Source organism: Malaya genurostris, chromosome 3, assembly GCF_030247185.1.
Source record: "Malaya genurostris strain Urasoe2022 chromosome 3, Malgen_1.1, whole genome shotgun sequence".
In the NCBI taxonomy this organism is placed as follows: domain Eukaryota; kingdom Metazoa; phylum Arthropoda; class Insecta; order Diptera; family Culicidae; genus Malaya; species Malaya genurostris.
Genome location: NC_080572.1, coordinates 18879910 through 18900274, shown reverse-complemented (window position 1 = coordinate 18900274; position 20365 = coordinate 18879910). Strand labels below are relative to the sequence as shown.

Sequence of the window (20365 nt, the reverse complement as noted above, 5' to 3'; positions counted from 1 at the left end):
CGCATAAATATCAATTAACGTAAACAATATGCCTGATGGTAATGCTTTTCAACTTGGTAATGCCATTTACACTTGATCTCGTAGATGAGCAGCCCGGCTCATTAATTTTCAATCGCTATATAGCATTCCTATCAATTTCGGATGCAAATGAGCAGTAACTTTATAACACCAAACAAAAATGATATGTTCAACACAACAAAACATAAGACAATTAGGTCATACAGCATATGCTTTTCTCATCAACATAGCACAAACGATCGAGACTGATGGCGATAACTTAATCATCAATGAACTATACGGATTTCTGAATAACAGTGAGGAGCTTAAGAACAGTTGAAAAGATACTTTTTGTCAATGATAATTTTTATTAGAACAAAAATTCGTTGATTCTTCAGTCACATGTTGGTTTCCAATGCAGTTCCATTTTGTTTAACAAACTGACAGCAAATAACTAAATAATTGCCAGATAAATCTTTTTATTATTAGAAACACAGTAAAATGGTCGAAAAACCTTATACGACAAACACGAATTTCCTTAACATTTTCGAGCAATTAAAATAAAAATGCGGTATAATAATCACATCGCTGGAGCAAACTTTCATCGCACACACGCCGTGCCCCGCACGGGTATTACTCCAGCAAGTGGCAAACGATTGGCGCTTAGAGATTTCCGAGAGTCTGTGAAGACGATCTTGTTCTAAGTCGCGTTGGCGCAGTCCACTATAAAAAGCTCCACTAGAACCGCAGCATTTTCAGTTGTTTTATGACTTCATAGGCGCGCGGTAAGAACTTTCTTTCGGATTTAGTGCTTTGGTGAAATTAGTAGTGATTTGGTGGTGTGATTCAGTTTCCAGTGATACGTGATCCTTCGGTGACCTTTGTTTTATCCTAGAAGGTAACTGATAAAAGCGACCGAATTTCAACTGGATATTCTAATTATTCTAATATCGGGAAGAAACTACTGCTGGACATAGAAACAGTATATTAATTAAAAATGCATTGTTCATGATATTGCAGCGCAGCATGATTATCCTCATGATAAATGCTTCCCTAAAGGTTGAATTGAAGGCAAAGTGTAACTTCTTCAGGTGGAAAGTTTTAAAGTTTAGTTACTCTTCACTAATAAAATAACGAATTGAGTGTGTTCTTATCAGAAGCTGGGTGAAAGAGTGACATAATTTTAAAAGAGGAAGAAATAGAATACTTTACACATGCGAATGAACGCCCAAAAACGAATGAGAGCGCACAATGCAATCAACAGTGGGAGCCTCAAGAAATACGTGTTATCAGTGAATCGTTGCCATAAGAAAAGAAGCGAAATTTCGTAATGTTTTCTTCCGTGTTCAACTGTTTGAGCCAATTCTAGCTTATCAAACCAACGAAGGGGATTAGTATGCGAATAATACAAATGTTGCATAATTAGTGGATCGCTTTCTATTTCACAGGATTTCACGGGCTATTTTGAGAGCTACCAGAAATAATGTGTTAAATTAGTATTATATCGTAGCTGTCTTACCGCTCCGTTACCGTAGTAGCAATGCAGTTTAGAATGAAGCGGGCGATCCTACCGTTGCTGCTAATAGCTGTAATATTAATCGACCAGATTCAATGCGAAGATGAGACCCAGGCCGTTGTTCGAAAGGCAATAAAGAAAAAAAATAAGAAAAGTGTTAAATTGAAAAATAAAACCGCAGCAAAAGTAGCGAAACCAAAGGAACGTCCGCAGGCTGATGCACCACCGGCGTATTCGGAATACGATAACTACGATAATTACGACTATGGAGAAAACGAGAGGGACTACGAAAGTGAGAATGGTAAGCTATAATGATTTGTTTCTTAAGCTCAGCAGTAAAATGCAGAGGGTAAAAAGCATAAACCCCGGGATAGGTGTCGAACTTTACTTTGCCACGGCGAAGCGCTACGTTAAGGATGGGTTCCAAGTATTTAACGAAATTTGCAGAGGCTCTTGTATTTTTTCCTGATTTAATTTTGTTGCCTTTCTCATAAAGGAATTCAAACAAACAAACCGATTCCTGCCACCCGGTTTTTGGTTAATGACGACAGATAATAGTCATATACTCAAAACCCTTACTTATCCACCTAGTGAAAAAATATTAACTCATATCAGTCCCATTCAGTGCAATTTGTTGCAATATTGGAATAGCAAAGGTGTATTACTGATATTTCATGTAATAATACCATGATTTAGCATTAGGTAGCACAATAAATCAAAAAAATTTTAAATAAAATTTGGATCGTCTTTTTCTCGACATGCCAATTTTCCATATGGGACTGATATGAAAGTATAGGCAGTACAGCGGTCCTATGCATTCCGGCATTATTTCATTTATGTCGTATTCACTTGATTCTAAACCTAACCCAGTTTCCATCCCCAGTTTTGTAAAACCGTTTGTTTAAAGTCAGTTTCGAACCTAATTTCAACGTTGCTGAACTGAAAATCGAGTCAGTTTCGAACCAGGTTTTTATATCTGGTTTGCTCAAACCTCCGTTGCTAAGTGCGGACCCAACACAGTTTCGTGAAAAGTGTCTGTTTGATGAAACTACCCTGGGTCAGTTAAAACAGTCATGTGCATTCCGCCATCCGGTAATCTTTCAAGCAATAATTTCGATACCCAATTAAGCACGTGGCTCGAAGCGACAAATCGCATGGATTAACAAAACTACTCGTTGCACGCCAAACGATTTTTTCAACGATCTAGTATTCTTTTCTACGACGACCAAACACAATATATATATATATATATATATATATATATATATATATATATATATATATATATATATATATATATATATATATATATATATATATATATATATATATATATATATATATATATATATATATATATATATATATATATATATATATATATATATATATATATATATATATATATATATATATATATATATATATATATATATATATAAAATATATATATATATATATATATATATATATATATATATATATATATATATATATATATATATATATATATATATATATATATATATATATAATAACAGTTCGGCTGAAAAGTTCGTATCATTTAATAGAAACACACATTTTTTTGCCAAAATTCGTTTTTCTTATTCAACATAATTGCCATCAGAGGCGATACAGCGATTATAGCGATCTTCCAACTTTTCGATACCATTTTTGTAGTGTCGAATATTTTCGAGTTCTTTACCGAAAAAAATAGTTAGATGAAAACAAAAAAAATGGGTGGCTGATATATATATTATATATATATATATATATATATATATATATATATATATATATATATATATATATATATATATATATATATATATATATATATATATATATATATATATATATATATATATATATATATATATATATCTCCGAGAAAATTGAGCGGTAAAAATATCTTCGAAAAGTTCCGTTCGAAAGTCGGTTTTTCCAGCAATTCTATTACCTTTCTATAGAGAAAGGCAAAAAGGATCTTTTCTCAGAGATGGCAGAAACGATATTCAAAATAGAAATATATACGTCGCTTATACCATCATATATATAGGAATCAGAACTAATTGGCTCAAATAGTACGCTCCCCTAGTTATTTGGAGATTTGTGCCGTGCCGTAGCTTCTCATTAATTTCCTGATGGGAAGGGATGGGTAAAAGGAACATGGAAGGGAATTGTTAAGTGAGTGAGGTGGGAAAACAGCACAAAACATAAAGAAACAAATCGTTCTGCATCCCCAAAAGGATGCTGAACGATCTATAGGTGCAAAAATGCACAGTTCAAAAATTTCCAACCCCCGAGAGGATTTAGATATTTTACAAATGCGACACCATTCTGCACCGGAAGAATGCAGAACCATTCTCAATATGTACGAGCAGTAGTAAATTCGGCACCCCATAAAGGATGCCAAACAATCTGCTAAAATCTACTTAAGGTCAATACAGAATCTTTTCGACCACTAATTAGATCTACATGCCGAACCTAACCCCGTTTCGTTCGCCAACTCTCATTCACCACTCCCTCCTTCTACCTCCCATTTTAAAGCATATTTCTTTTCTTCTTTAGTTTTAATGCAAAATCACCATCGTTTACCCGATGGGTTTAGTGTCAGAGTTAGTTAGCTTGGATTAGTTTTTATTGATAGTATTAAGTACATACATGTATCTGTTGGATTGTTGTAATCTGTTGATATAAACGATGAGGAGGTTTTATGCCTGCTGGAGTGAGAGATTATTATTTCAGCTCCATTGGGCTTTTTCCTGCTCCAAATAAATAAAAAAAAAAAAGATTCATTCACTCCAGAAAGAACCTCTGACTATAGTTCCTTACCATATTGTATTAGAAATGATAGAATATCCTTCAACCATGTATGGAGAACTAGAAACCGGGGTACGTAGTTGCGTCAATGCGAGACAGTTACATATCAGATGATATGAAGTACCGTAATCGCATTCACACAAATCATACGAATAATACTCAGCACGTTGAATAGTAGCCATGTGATCATTGAGTTTGCAATGTCCAATCAGAGCTCTGACCAGAATACTGTAATGATGCTTGGAGAAATGCAGTAGACACTTTGACATTTTCAGATTCAAATCTGTTAAAAAGGCTTTTGTCTGAGCGGAAGTTTGCAAGCTGCGCCAGTAGCTGGCATGTTTGGATGCAGCCGAAGAATGAATCTTGTGCTTTATCCAACTAGTTGAAAGTGATAAGGCTGGTTCAGGACCAACGAAATCATTTGTTGCACCAGCTCTAGCCAACTCATCAGCCCATTCATTTCCAGTATTACCAGAATAGCCGGGTACCCATAAGAAGAAAAACCCTTCTTTATCCACCTAGTAGTGTGATAATGCCTTTCTCTTTCTTCAAAGCAGTCTCATGAAGTCTTTATCATTTCATGAAAAAATTTCTGACACTAATTTTGGCTCATTCTTGACACCAATTAATTCAGATTGATTTGAGTGGTTCACAAAAGCATGCTTCAGTGTTTATCATCGGTATCATTTTTCGCTTGGCATTTACGTTGCCTATTTATATGAGAAGAGTAATGCTAATCTAAAAAAACCCTTCTTAGTCCACTTAGTGGAATTTTCATAGATCTTGAAAAATCACCACAGGGGGGAGTACATGAAATTTCCGAAATCGAAAAACATTGAATTGCATGAAACGTCGAGATTTAGTGTCATCTCGAAAAAAAAATTTGTTTTAAATCAACTTTTTGGGACTTAGAGAAAATATCAAAATCAAGTCCCAGAAAGTTGATTTTTCAAAAGAAAAATTGTTTTGAGATGACACTAAATCTCGACGTTTCATGCAGTTTTGAAACTGTTGGCATCAGAAAAGTTTTCGATTTTGGAAATTTCATGTACTCCCTCCTATGGTGCTTTTTCAAGATTGAAAATTTTCAAAACTTTACCGCCGAGCAGCACCCCTTACGCATGTCCGATTTAGCTCAAATTTTGCATGACGGCTTTTTTCGAGGAGCTCAAACTTTTGAGCACAAGAGCTTTATGAAAATAGAGGTGATCCCAAAATTTTGGCACCCTTATATATATAAGAGCGTGTTTTGTCGGTTATGTCACTTACCCCATTATATCACTGGAACCAAAAGTCACAGCCATTTGGTCTTCGAACTTTATCAATGGTCCGATAGTAGCTTGCGCGGTAAAAAAACAACGCGTTTTGTCAGTTACGTCACTTTTACCATCATATCTCCGGAACCAAAAGTCACAGCCATTTGATCTTTGAACTTGATGGCCTAACAATAGCTTTCAAATGGGCCTAGACTTGTTAAAATCGGCTTAGCTATCTCCGAGAAACTTGCGCGGTGAAAACAACACGTTTTGTCGGTTACGTCATTTATACAATCATATCTCCGGTACCAAAAGTCACAGCCATCTGTTATTCGAACTTGATCAATGGCCCGACAGTAGCTTTCAAACGAGCCCAAGGTTGTTAAAATCGGTTCAGCCATCTCTGAGAACATTGAGCGGTAAAAATATCTTCGAAAAGTGCACACACATACACACACAGACATTTTTCGATCTCGTCGAACTGAGTCGAATGGTATATAACACTATGGGTCTCCGAGGCTCCGTTCGAAAGTCGGTTTTTCCAGAAATTCTAATACCTAGAAAGGCAAAAATAATTTGAAATGCTGAAGTCTTCAATTTCACTTCGACATGCGATCACTAAGGCTGCTTGACTGTCGGAACAAAAATAAAATCTTTTTCCACAGATTCTCTGCTGAATTGCCGATTTTGTTCCAAACAGAATCGCGTAGATTTTTGCGTGGAACACATTACAGTATCTACCAAGTGAATGAGACTGCTCTAGCCTCATTTCACAACAGTAGACACCAGCATCAGCTCGACCACTTAACAGAGAACCGTCCGTATATCAAACTGTGTTCATCAAGTTGTCGTTCCAAATAACCAGACAACCATTCCTCACGAAGAAGATAGCTCACATTGATTTTTTTGAAAGAAAAACTGCATGTGAGAGTTAGATCACTAAGAGCGAGAAATACTCATCCCAGGTAACCATTTGAGACCACAAGCGAGTGTGACTAGTAGCAAAGTATATAGGGTTAATGCACCAAAGCCCTGTAACCTTAAGACGGTATGCACAAGATAATGCTTCTTGTTTTAGGAATACATGTAGTGCTTTAATGCACATTAGAACTATCCTTTGGAGATGAATTAGCTTTGACTGAACTGTCGCAACTTATCTGGCACCATACAAGACATCCATATGCTAAAATTGGTCTAACAATAGTTGTGTAGATCCAATGAATGTATCTATTCAGAGCAGAGAGTTACGTCCAAAACCTCCTCTTTTCCAGATCTCGCAAAAGTTGGACGATTTTCTGCATTAACTATGTGCAGGTTTGTACTGCTCACAAATTCCATCATATCAGAGCCTCTCAAATTTATATTTGTGCTGCCCCAAATGATATGATGAGCATTTGTGTCACTGCCGACTATAAGCGGTAAATCACTTTTGCAGCAGTATGATACAACCTTTTTAAAGTCATCGCTTGCTGAAGGTTGGTTATGCGGTAAATATGCCGAACAAAAGACATATTTCCTGTCTATGCCGTCAATAATCATACTAACTGTGACAGCACATATATCCCGAGTTGTGAGCTCCGATATGAGAGATACATCGAGAGCACTATTTTCAAGTATGCATTCTCGAGGCATTTCACGTGGATTAGTCATACTGTTCTTGTTGAAGATAACGAAGACTGGGTTTAATAACTTTCCAACGTAGAAGTTTCCTTTTTGGAAATATGGTTCTTGAACCAAAACCATAGAAGCTTTACCTTCTTGCAGAAGTCTGAATAGATTCATAGTTGCTGTACATTTATGCTGGAGATTGATTTGTGCTACTCTAACCATTATCAATTAAAGTAATAAACACTTCATATGCAGCACTTATTGTACAACAACTAGAAGAAGCCAAATATGTATATTGACTTATTATCGCCTATAGCAAACCATAGAAGAATTTTTTGCTTTAGTCATCTGAATCCCACAAATTGCGAAGAATGAAATCGTCTACTGTGCCAGAGCTTCGCTTAACACAGCAAGGGCAAAACCCAAGATACTCCGTTCCTGGATCCTGGATATATTTATTACACTTTGCCTGGATTCCTTCAATGTGATCCTTAAAAGTGAGTTTATTGTCATACGTTAAACCTAAGTATTTTTCTTGATCAGACCATGTCGATTCCAAACCATTCAATGTGATAATGTGATTATTGTTTGGTCTATGAAAAGTAGCTCTTGGCTTGTGAGGAGAGATAATTAATTGCGTTTTTGCTGCATTTGGTTTAATTTTCCATTTTGGCAGAAAATCACTGAATATGTTTAAACTTTTTTGTAGGCGACTGCAGATCACTCTTAGATTTCTACCTGGGGTTAACAGATTTGTGTCGTCACAGAATAGCGATTTCTGACAACCAACGGGTAGATTTGGAAGATCAGAAGTGAAAATATTATACAAGATTGGAGCTACGCTCGAACCCTGCGGAGCACCGGCTCGTACGGGTAGCAATTCAGATTTACAATTCTGATAGCTAACCTGAAGAGTACGATCAGTTAAATAATTTTATATTTTTTTAATCAAATAAATAGGAAACTGGAAATCAATTTTTGCTATTAAACCTTTGTACCAAACACTGTCGAATGCTTTTTCTATGTCTAGAAGAGCAACTCAAGTGGATAACCCAGAAGATTTATTTACTTTTATCATGTTCGTTACTCTTACAATTTGATGAGTAGTTGAATGTTCATGACGAGATCCAAACTGCTTTGGTAAAAAATTGAATTCACATTTATATGAGACATCATTCTCAACAAGATAATTTTTTCAAAAAGTTTACTGAAGAAAGTAAACTAATTGGTCGATACATTTATTTCATAGGCAATATACATAAGTTTTTCTTCGCCATGTCACCCACAATACATAATACTTTAAACCTAATACATTCCGAATATCATATTAGTATGTTGGTATTCATTAGTTAATCTAAACACTGTTTTTATCAAGCGAGTTGCTATTATAAATTACATTAAATAAAATACATTTATTTTGTATATGGTTTGTTTGTATCAGTTCATCACTTTTATTCATTTAATATAGCTGGGTATTGGTTGAACTCATGGAAGAAAAAGGAAACAAAATTTAAATCAAAACTCCAACGGACTTAATGAAATGATAAAGAAGTTTCATGTAAGAAAGATCACAACAAGCAAGAATGTCGCGAACTATGTTAGGACATTGGATAGTCTACCTTGAGTACGCAAGGAATTTATTAGTTGAGATCTGGCATCACGATACTCCACGCATGTCCAAACGACATGATCAATATCGCGATAACCTTCGCCATAAGAGTCCAATTCGAAGGAGATGTGCATTCAACGTGTAGTGATTGGACATGAGTCTGGACATCACACGAATGAAATCCGTACTAACATCCAGTCCCCTGAACCATACCTTTGTCGATATTTTAGGAATAATTGAGTGCATCCACCGACCCAGATCATCTTTATCCTAAAAAGCTTGGCAAGTGTTCTTTGGCGAGGCGCGCTATAAAATTCGTCGAAAGCAATCGGTCTCTCATAAATTTCACCCACAATAGCACCACGTTTGGCTGAAATATCGGCTCTTTCATTGCTTGAAATGGAGCAATGAGCCGGAACCCAGACTATAGTGACTTGAAAATTATTATTTAATATGTCCTTCATGTACTGCTTTATTTTGCCCAAGAAAACGGGTTAATTCTTCCAGCAGCGTTTGAGCGAATGGCTTCAATCCCGCTCAGACTATCTGTGAAGAGGAAATAATTATTTTTTGATAATGTAACGATTACAATCTATCTATAATAAACTGCTGCTAACTCTGCAAATGCAGACGCAAACCCAGTAGTTTCTTCAACTCGTGATTCATCCGTGTAAAACATTTTCTGAGAGTCAATATACCTGAACTTACTTTAATTTTTTTTTTTTTGGATTTCCATCGAGCGTAGGTAATCCGGGATTCCACGCAGTTTGCACTGTATGGATGTGCCAAAAAATAAAGCTAAGTCAGGGACATTTAGGATGCTGACACGGGTAGGAATATATTTTGAAGGGTTGATTTCCTGTGGCATATGGTTAAAATATACTGTCGTGAATCTTATTTGAGATTGAAGCTCGACTAGTTGCCACATCGCCTTGTAAAAAATACATGCGCTTCGCTGACAAAAGATTGTGCATATAATTATTTTTAACCGCTGGTAGTCCATGTTTTTGGAGCTTGTCTGAAAGAACATCAATGGAAACTGAATTAAATACTTCTTTTATGTCTAAAAATACAGATGCCATTTGTTGTTTTTTAACCGAAGGCAATTTGGATGTCCGACGAAAGGCAAGGCAATCATTCTTCCCTTTATTTCAACGGACACCAAACCTAGTATCTGACAACAAGCCGGTCGAAGAATAATTATTTCGAATAATTTTCTGATGCAGGACAACATGCAATATGAGTTGTGATTGGAAGCTTGTTTCCCTGCTTTTAATATAATGGCGATTTTTGAAAAAGTCGACTTTTTGGGACTTGGAAAATATATGAAAATTTTTCTAAGTCCCAGAAAGTTGATTTTTTCAAAAAAAATTTTTGTTGAGATGACACTAAATTTCGATGTTTCATGCAGTTTTAAGAGTTTCGGCATCAAAAAAATTTTTCGATTTTGGAAATTTCATGTACTCCCCCCTATGGTACTTTTTCAAGATCGAAAATTGTCAAACCTTTACCACCGGGCAGCACCCCTTACGCATGTCCGATTTAGCTCAAATTTTGCATGAAGGCTTTTTCGAGGTGCTTAAACTTTTGAGCACTAGAGTCTAACGAAAATAGAAGTGATCCCAAAATTTTGGCACCCTTATATATATATATATATATATATATATATATATATATATATATATATATATATATATATATATATATATATATATATATATATATATATATATATATATATATATATATATATATATATATATATATAAGAGCGGTAAAAATCACCAAAAGTCACAACCATGTGATCTTCGAACTTGATCAATGGCCCGACATTAGCTTTCAAACGAGCCCAAGTTTGTTAAAATCGGTTCAGCCGTCTCTGAGAAAATTTAGCGCGTTCAAATACAACGCTTTTTGTCGGTTACGTCACTTATACAATCATATCTCCGGAACCAAAAGTCACAGCCATTTGATCTTCGAACTTGATCAATGGCCCGATAGTACCTTTCAAACGAGCCCAAGTTCGTTAAAATCGGTTCAGCCATCTCTGAGAAAATTGAGCGCGTTCAAATTCAACGCCTTTTGTCGGTTACGTCACTTATACAATCATATCTCCGAAACCAAAAGTCACAGCCATTTGATCTTCGAACTTGATCAATGGCCCGACAGTAGCTTTCAAACGAGCCCAAGTTTGTTAAAATCGGTTCAGCCATCTCTGAGAAAATTGAGCGCGTTCAAATATCTTCTAAAAGTGCACACATACACACACACACACACACACACACACACACACACACACACACACACACACACACACACACACACACACACACACACACACACACACACACACACACACACACACATACACACAGACATTTTCCGATCTCGTCGAACTGAGTCGAATGGTATATAACACTATGGGTCTCCGAGGCTCCGTTCGAAAGTCGGTTTTTCCAGCAATTCTAATACCTTTCTATAGAGAAAGGCAAAAACACTTATTGGTATCGGCAGAAAAAACAGGTGGATATACTCAGAGACATCTAAGGTTGACGTGAATACGAATAGCTCACTTCCGAACATCGATAGTTGTTCTAATTAGTTGATTGATTGTGCGAATCGGACAAGCTTTCACTTCTTCAGATTTCCAGATTTCAAACGGTGTTCAAAACAATAGGATATAATTCCTTGTGATACTATTGTCAGTTCTGAGAAGAACATTTTATGTTGGCGCTGGTTTTGAAGAATGACAAGTTGAATTTACTAACTGACTGACGAACTAACTGCCGTTAACTGGAGCGATATACTGATACTAATACCGAAAGCAGCAGTTTCGAAAACTGAACATTGTTGAAACAAAATTCCTCTTTCTCGGTGCGAACGGCGCAAAGCACGATGCGAAAAAAATCAGTGACGCTAGTTGAATAAAAATGTTCTCCTTAAATACTCGTGCTTGTTTACTTGTTTACAGTTAATTGTTTACAGTTAATAAATTGGAACTTACAAGAACATAAAACATTAGTCAGCAGCAGCTATGTCAAAGATACGGAAATCTCCATAGATCTATGAATTCGAAGGTTTTCTACGGATGTACATATCCGTAGATAAAAACCTGTTTTAATCCACCTAGTGGTCTAATGATGCCTTTCTCATATCAGTCATACTATGGTATTCTTCAAAAGAATTTTCTTCGATTCTTGAAAAAATAACCGAAATCGGTTTGCTTGACCGTCTACTGATAAAAACTATCAATTGAAGTAGTTTCAAGGCCGATTTTGATTCTTCGCCCTTATAAGTGATGTTATAAAACTTTTAACATACTTTATCCTATATTTCCGGAATCGATGGTCTGATTCTGATAAAATTCAGGAATTCCGTATGGAACCACAGGACCTTACATTTGAAGACCTAAGTTTGTGAAAATCGGTAAAACCATCGCTGAGAAAAGTGAGTGAGATCCATTTAGGAAAATATTACCGTTTTTCCGTGCCTCCGGAATCGGAAACCGAGAACTATGATAGTTGCAATCAGTTTGATGGGCCGTCGACTGATAATGACTACCGATTGATAGTAGTTTAAAAATTTTTCTTTGTTTTTTGTTTCCGGAACCGGAAGTCGGATCCAGATGAAATTCAGCAGCTTCGTAAATGATCATAAGACCATTCATTTGAATCTAAGTTTGTGGAAGTCGGTCGCGTCATCTCAGATAAAAGTTAGTACACATATTTTCATTTTTTTACACATTTTACCTCAAAACTCCACAACCGGAAGTCAGATCTAAAAAAAATCAGAAATTTAGTACAGGACCTAAAGAGATTTCATTTGAATTTAAGCTTGTGAAAACGGTCGATGGAAAAAATCATTAATTTTGCTAATTTTTCCAGAATTTTTTTTTTGTTGAAAAATATTGAGAAAGTCGGTGAAGAGGTATATTTGAGGACGCTTCTTAAAAATCATGATCGTCAAAAATCGTCCACTGTATCCCAGCGCAGACTAATCATAAGTGAACAAATGAACGAAGCATAGTTAGAGTAGAAGTTTTAAATCAATAATATAAATTATCAACCATTTAATTTTTTCTCAACTGCAGCTAATCGTTCCACGGAATCGACGTTTCGTCAACCAGACGATGAAGTTCCGCGAGTTGAGATCCCCGCTCCTCACATAACGGTCAGTGTAAGTCCACTCGAACCAGAATCCATTGTACAACCGTTTACATGCCTTCACGAAGGTAAATGGTACCGAGAAAAAGATCAATTCCAATCGGGTTACAGGGGCTGTGCCACGTGTCAGTGTCGAAATAGCTTAGTAGTATGCGATGAAGCTGACTGTCCAACTATCAAAGCCGATGTCAATGTTGAAATAATTCCACCGTCGACCACTACTACGTCAACCACTACGACGGAAACTCCGAAAACAGGACCGACCGGGCAACCGGGATCACCTGGCGATGCAGGACTTCCTGGAGCACCAGGTACACCCGGAATACCAGGTTTACCAGGCCCTCCCGGTCCCGCACCAGATTTGAGCTTTTATACTCAGCAATTACAAGAATCAATGGCTGGCTCGGATAAAGGTCCTTCGCCTGACAACTTTCAATACATGCATGCTCAAGTTGGCCCTGTTGGACCACGTGGGCCTCCAGGGCCTGCTGGTGCATCAGGACCTCAAGGTTTTCAGGTAATTGCGATTTACAAAATTGGAGTAATTGGAGCTGTTCTTGAGACTAGATATATTTCAGGGTACACGAGGTGAACCTGGTGAACCAGGCCCTCCTGGCGTTTCAGGTCCCCCTGGATCAAGAGGTCTTCCTGGTCCACCTGGTAAAGATGGAGCACCCGGAGACGATGGAGATATAGGTGACGTAACGAATCTAGTTGAGTCAAATATATTCATACAGGTTAGAGTTCTCAATAACAGGACCACAAGGTTCAGTTGGTCAACCTGGACCGCGAGGATTACCTGGTTTACCTGGGGTACCGGGTATTAAAGGACATCAAGGTTTTGCTGGAATAGATGGACCAAAGGGAGAACAAGGTGCCTCTGGAGAAAAGGGAGCTGTGGGATCAATTGGTCCTATCGGCGCCCCTGGGCCAATCGTACGTAGAAAATTAACTATCGGCTATTTGCTATAAAAACATTTCTTTGATATGTTTTAGGGACCAGCTGGACCACGAGGTGAGCGTGGACGTGAAGGGTCACCTGGTCCCTCAGGATTGCGAGGTATTGATGGAATAGCTGGTCCACCAGGACAACCAGGTCCAGTTGGAAAACCTGGACCACCGGGTTTCCCCGGTACTCCCGGAAATAAAGGCGATATGGGAGGACAAGGACCAAAAGGTATACTAAGAAACTCATTTATTTGCACTATCAACTCATTGATCTTATATTGAAGGTAGCCAAGGACCGCAAGGTCCACGAGGTGAATCTGGAAGACCTGGTCAGCCTGGAGAGCCTGGATTAAATGGTCCACCTGGAAAGGATGGCGCTACTGGTAAGTATTAATTCATTATCCAAATCGTTTAGTAACATATGATTGAAAATTCATTCTTTAGGCGAAAAAGGATCGGTTGGTTCTCCAGGTATCGCCGGACCGCCAGGATTCCCTGGATCGCGAGGTGCTCCAGGAGCCAACGGTAACCCTGGAGAGAATGGTGTAAAAGGAGAGCCAGTAAGTTGTGCATGTATTGAGTACAATTTAATTCGGTCCGATTTATTTTTTGGGGTCAACAATGCCTTTATTTCTACAAAAAAAAACAAATTAAGATTAACCAAAGTATCGTCCATCGCTACTACTTTTTCCCACTTCTTAGGTAATTTTCAAATTTCATCTTGATAAAATTTCTCGGCTTTTGAGGTAGTCCGAGTTCGAAACCAATTTTTTATTTCTTGGAAAGAAATAAACCGATGACCTGCCAGATCGTGTTGTATCCGTAGGAACAACCAGTAATCAGAAGGAGCAATTGCAGGAGAAACTACAGGTGCTGTAAACTGTCCCACATATGCGTTTCCAAAAATTATTCATGAGGCCGAGTATTGTTATGCAGAAGAATAACTTTATCATGTCTTTGATTGTACTCCGACCGTTCTTCTCGTAATGCACAGCTCAAACGCTTCAATTACAGCCTATATCGATCGCCCGTTATAGTATCACCAGGTTGTAGCAGCTTAAACCCGCCTGATGGTTTGTTTGTTAGAAGGGTGCGTCTTACTCATTTTAGACCTTCAGGAAAAAACACAAAGCTTCTTCTACGTGACTCAGGTTGGTAATCTACTCCATCATCCTGTCATTCACTTATAAGATACGCTAATGCTTTCCCAGCTCCACCCGTTGTCGATATAATTGAGCATAGTACAATATAATATAATGTAATATAATATAACACAACATAATATTATATAATATAATATAGTATAATATAATATACGGGGTTGTACGAAAAATTTCAAAATCAAAACGCGCGAAATCCGCGTGAAGTCGAAAACTAAAACGCGTGAAATCGGCAAGAAACTGGTAACTAACAGACAGAAATCGTAGCATATTGTCAAAATTTTAACCGTATGAAGAGCGCACGTAAGATTAATGAAATCCATAAAAATATTTTAGGGTGTTCGTATGGAATTATTCTAGCAACCGAAACTAGTTGGGATGATAGCGTTAACAGCACGGAAGTCTTCGGAAACATTTACAACGTTTTTAGAAACGATCGTGAGCTCCATACATCTGATAAAAAATCGGGGGGAGGTGTTCTTATTGCTGTTTTAGCAGAATTTGACGCCGAAATGATAACCACTACGAAATTTAAAGAATTTGAACACGTATGGGTAAGAATTCATTTAGCAGGTGAAACACATATTTTTGTTTCAGTATATTTTCCTCCTAACAATGCCCAAAAAGCCACATATGAAAAGTTTTTGCATGTTGCTGATGAAATAATTACTAAGCTTCCATCGGAAGTTAAAGTTCATATATATGGAGACTTTAATCAGCGCAATATCGACTTTATTCAAGACGCTGAAAATGATAGCATTTTACTACCTCTCGTTGGGGAGAATGAAACACTTCATTACTTATTCGACAAAATATCTGGTTTAGGTCTTAATCAAATTAATCATGTAAAAAATCAGCAAAACTGTTATTTAGATTTTTTATTTACCAATATTCACGATGATTTTTGTGTAACAGAATCACCAACTCCATTATGGAAAAATGAGGTTTTTCATACAGCATTCGAATTCTCAATATTTATACATCAGATTAATAGACCCGACGACTACGAGTATGAGGAGATTTTCGATTACCACTCAGCAAATTATGATAGTATTAGTCGTAAGCTAAGAGAAATAGATTGGCAAGACCTCCTTAGAAACGAAGGAAATGTCGAAATTTCAGTCGATATTTTCTACGCACGGCTGTACGACATAATAAATGAACATGTCCCATTAAAGAAAATTAGGCGACAAAATAATTCAAAGTATCCTGTTTGGTATAACGAGCATATTAGAAATTTAAGAAATCGAAAACAAAAAGCTCATAAAAAGTACAAAAGAGAAAATAATAGTGACAATTTATCGAATTACATACACATCTGTGACCAACTAAGTTTAGCAATTGATACTGCATTCAAAGAGTATAACTCAAGAACTGAACAGGAAATAAAGTCTTGCCCAAAAAAATTCTTCAGTTATGTTAGAAACAAATTGAAATCAGAAAACTTTCCGTCAAGAATGTATTTACAGGAAAACATTGGTAATAACTCACAAGAAATTTGTAATCTTTTCGCTAAATTTTTTCAACAAATCTATACGAAGTTTTCTGAAGATGACCGCGATCTTGAATATTTTAATTTCTTTCCAGAGTTTACTCAAGATATTAATGTAAATCAAATCGAAGTGCTAGACATAATAGATGCCCTAAACAAATTGGATGTCTCTAAAAGTGCCGGACCTGATGGGATTCCACCCATATTTATGAAAAAATTAGCATTAGATCTTGCAACCCCTTTGTGCTGGCTTTTTAATAATTCGCTTCAGTCTGGAGTTTTTCCAGATACGTGGAAAAACTCTTTCCTTATACCAATTTTCAAAAATGGGAAAAAAGCAGACATATGCAACTATCGCGGGATTGCTATTCTTTCTTGCATTCCGAAGCTCTTTGAAGCGATCGTTAATGACAAACTGTTTAGTCAAATAAAAAATAGAATTACTCACATGCAACATGGATTTTTCAAAGGACGTTCCACTACTACTAATTTGCTTGAATTCGTCCACTATACCCTGACCGCTATGGACAAGGGAAATTACATTGAAGCTCTTTATACAGATTTCAGCAAAGCATTCGATCGTGTTGACATACCCATGCTTATGTTCAAATTACAGAAATTGGGAATCTTACCAGGTCTTCTTAAATGGTTGGAATCTTATCTGACAAATCGTCAACAAATTGTAAAATTTAAGGGTAAAAAGTCGAGCCCCATTCACGTCAGTTCCGGGGTCCCCCAGGGATCTCATTTAGGTCCTCTTTTATTTATCTTGTTTGTAAACGACATTTCCTTTCTTTTAAAAAAAATAAAAATTCTAATATACGCAGACGATATAAAACTATTTTTAGAAATAGAGAAAAGTGAGGATGCCAAGGTTTATCAAGAAGAAATTCTTTCTTTTTATACATGGTGTAACAAAAGTCTTCTCCAACTAAATGTGAAAAAATGCAGTAGAATAACATTCAGTAAAAAACGAAATACACCTGACTTGATACTTACTCTTGGAAGTCAAACAGTTCAAAAATGCGAAAGAATTAGGGACTTAGGAATAATACTAGATTCTAAAATGACTTTTGTTGACCATTATAATACAATCATAAACAGAGCCAATAACATGCTAGGATTCATAAAACGATTTTGTTACTGTTTTCACGATCCGTATACAATTAAAACATTATACATTGCCTATGTTCGGTCATTACTAGAATACTGTAGCTTAGTTTGGTCACCTTACTTAATCACTTGGGAAGATCGAATTGAATCAGTTCAAAAACAATTTTTGTTATTTGCACTTCGTAAATTAGGTTGGACAAGACTTCCTCTTCCGTCCTATAAAGCCCGCTGTATGCTCATCAGTATTCAAACATTAAAAGAACGCAGAGAATTTTCAATGGTCTCATTTGTAAATGACATTGTCTCGAATCGCGTAGATTCCAGTCAACTCCTGTCCGAACTAAATTTTTACATACCATCTCGGCCTTTAAGAAATCGAAATATTTTTATTACAAACCACCAGCGAACAAACTATGCAAAAAAAGGGCCAATAAATCAATTGATGGCTGTATACAACAAGCATTCAGAAGCAGTCGATTTCACTATGTCAAAAAACAAACTAAAGCAATATTTCAGTTCTATTCGGTAAGCCAATTATAATTATTTAACTCATAATAAATTATACATTATTTAGTGATCTATTTAGAATAGTTTACTAATTTAAGACGATTATTGTAATTATCCTTATGGTCTACTTTTGATTGACGACAAATAAATAAAATAAAAACGTGCGATAAACGAGCGTAGCTTTGCGCAGAATTTGAAAAACCACTTAAATATAATTTAAAAATCTGCATAATTTCGTCATATAAAGACAATAAGCAAGTCATACAACACGTCACTTTGAGGAATCCCATGAAAACGATTTCATTTTTTATTTTCTATCTTGTCCGATGTCCTTAGTTAATTTATACTCTCTGATGCACGGAAAATATTACAGTAAAAATAAAATTGCTTGTGATTGTGATTTTGAACAGATTTCATCGAAGACAATTTCTTGCTCGGAAACCTTTTCCTTCTCGGTAAGAAGAATTTTTTTTCTTCTCAGTAAGAAGAATTTTAAGGTTCTTGCTCGACAAGCTTTTCTTTCTCGACAGTCGGTAAAAACTTTGAACGCAAAAACCGGATAAACACATTTGTTTTAGAAGAACCGGTTAAGTATTTGTCCGGTTTTTGCATTCAAAGTTATTTTGTCCGGTTCTTGCAGAAAAGATGTTTTTAAACGATTCTTGCATTGCAAAATTCATGTCCGGTTTTTGCTCTCAATGTATTTATCCGATTTTTGCATTCAAAAATACTTAAACGGGTTTTGCAAACTAAGTTGCACTTATCCGATTTTTGCTTTCAGACGTTCAAATGTGAAGTGATGATTCTTGAAATTCGCGCGAAGTCCCCGCCATCGCATCAAAATCAGAGCAGAAACTGCGCTAAATCTGTGAAAACAGCGCGACCGTAACAACCCTCAATATCTGTATGTATAGAAATGCAGAGGCCATCCTTTGTAATCGCATCACTTAAAAACTGATGGACGGATTTACATGATTCTTTTTTTGTTTGATCGGTTTCTATCCACACCGGGTTCGTACATCAAAAAATGTGTTTGGCGAATAACGAATTGCATAAGTGTTTGGTCGCCGAAGGAAAGAATACTAGATCGTTAGAAAATCTCCGTAATGCTAACCTAATAAATGTTGTGTTAGAACCATTGTCGGTAGGTGAAAAAAATCTAATATCGTATACCAGTCAACAAATCAGCAAATTGTGGAACGAATTGACGAATGGATGTACTGTGCAAGTTTTAACGTAAAAATAAAGAATTTATCTTTCACGTGAATTAATTTATTAAGGCGCATATTATGAGTGCTAATTAGATACTACTGCCAAATACGATTTCTGTAATGGAATAAGATTTTTTGATGTTTGTGAAGAACATCAAAATTGACAAATCAGGAGGAAACTAAAATCAATGCGGGCCTTCAGTTTCATTGCCATGAGTGCAGATGCAGAGTCTCATAACCATAAGTGCAAATCGTAAATATATTCCTCTTCAACATTGTGTTAATTTCTCCAATATGTATAAAAAAGTTGGATGTTTTAGCGCAATTACTGAACATTCAAAAGAAGACAGACAGAACTGTTTTTAAGTTTAACTTATTGATTTGTTCTATGACTTAAACTTTTTTTCTATTGCTACGAATCTATCGAGACGAGTCTGTATACTGATACCTAAAATCATTATTTATGAGATCTGCTGTTCCTGTTCAATACACTGGCTCAAATGATAATACGAGAAATGCTACATTGACTGCTTATTTTCGTTTTACTGTAACAGAAGTATTGTACTCTTTGCACATTGAATCTCTGGTCTCTCATCGATGTACATAAATGAAACGTCGCCCTTCACGTAAATATACGTTCAAGAACATGTACATGAAGTACATTCAATGAAATAAAAAAAATTCTGACGGCAACTTGCTCCGAAAATCATTGGATCGCAAAGCACGTCCATTAATAGACTGAGCCATGGAAGCACTCATCAGCTTTTCTAACACATAAATTCAAGCAGTTGCTCTTACTAGCCGAATAGAAATAACATTCGGAACCAGTAAAATTCAGGCTCATCCAGCATTAAGTCATTACAAATGGAATTTTCCGTTATTTGAAAAATTAAGCCCAAATGAATTACTTCATATGTGGGATTGGATCACCTGTAAAATTCAAATTTTGTGTGTGTGTG

General features: G+C 36.3%; 1 protein-coding gene across 1 annotated transcript in view; it reads left to right on the top strand.

The window, feature by feature from the left end:
* Positions 1–766: 766 nt before the first annotated feature.
* LOC131437113 (collagen alpha-1(I) chain-like) overlaps positions 767–20365 on the top strand; it is a 30398-nt gene continuing 10799 nt past the window's right edge. Inside the window, exons 1-8 of the mRNA XM_058606265.1 lie at positions 767–895; positions 1446–1814; positions 12903–13492; positions 13554–13671; positions 13733–13911; positions 13972–14152; positions 14208–14306; positions 14368–14483. Coding sequence (XP_058462248.1) covers positions 1538–1814; positions 12903–13492; positions 13554–13671; positions 13733–13911; positions 13972–14152; positions 14208–14306; positions 14368–14483 — 1560 coding nt within the window. The 5' untranslated portion in view covers positions 767–895; positions 1446–1537. The remainder of the gene's footprint in view (positions 896–1445; positions 1815–12902; positions 13493–13553; positions 13672–13732; positions 13912–13971; positions 14153–14207; positions 14307–14367; positions 14484–20365) is intronic.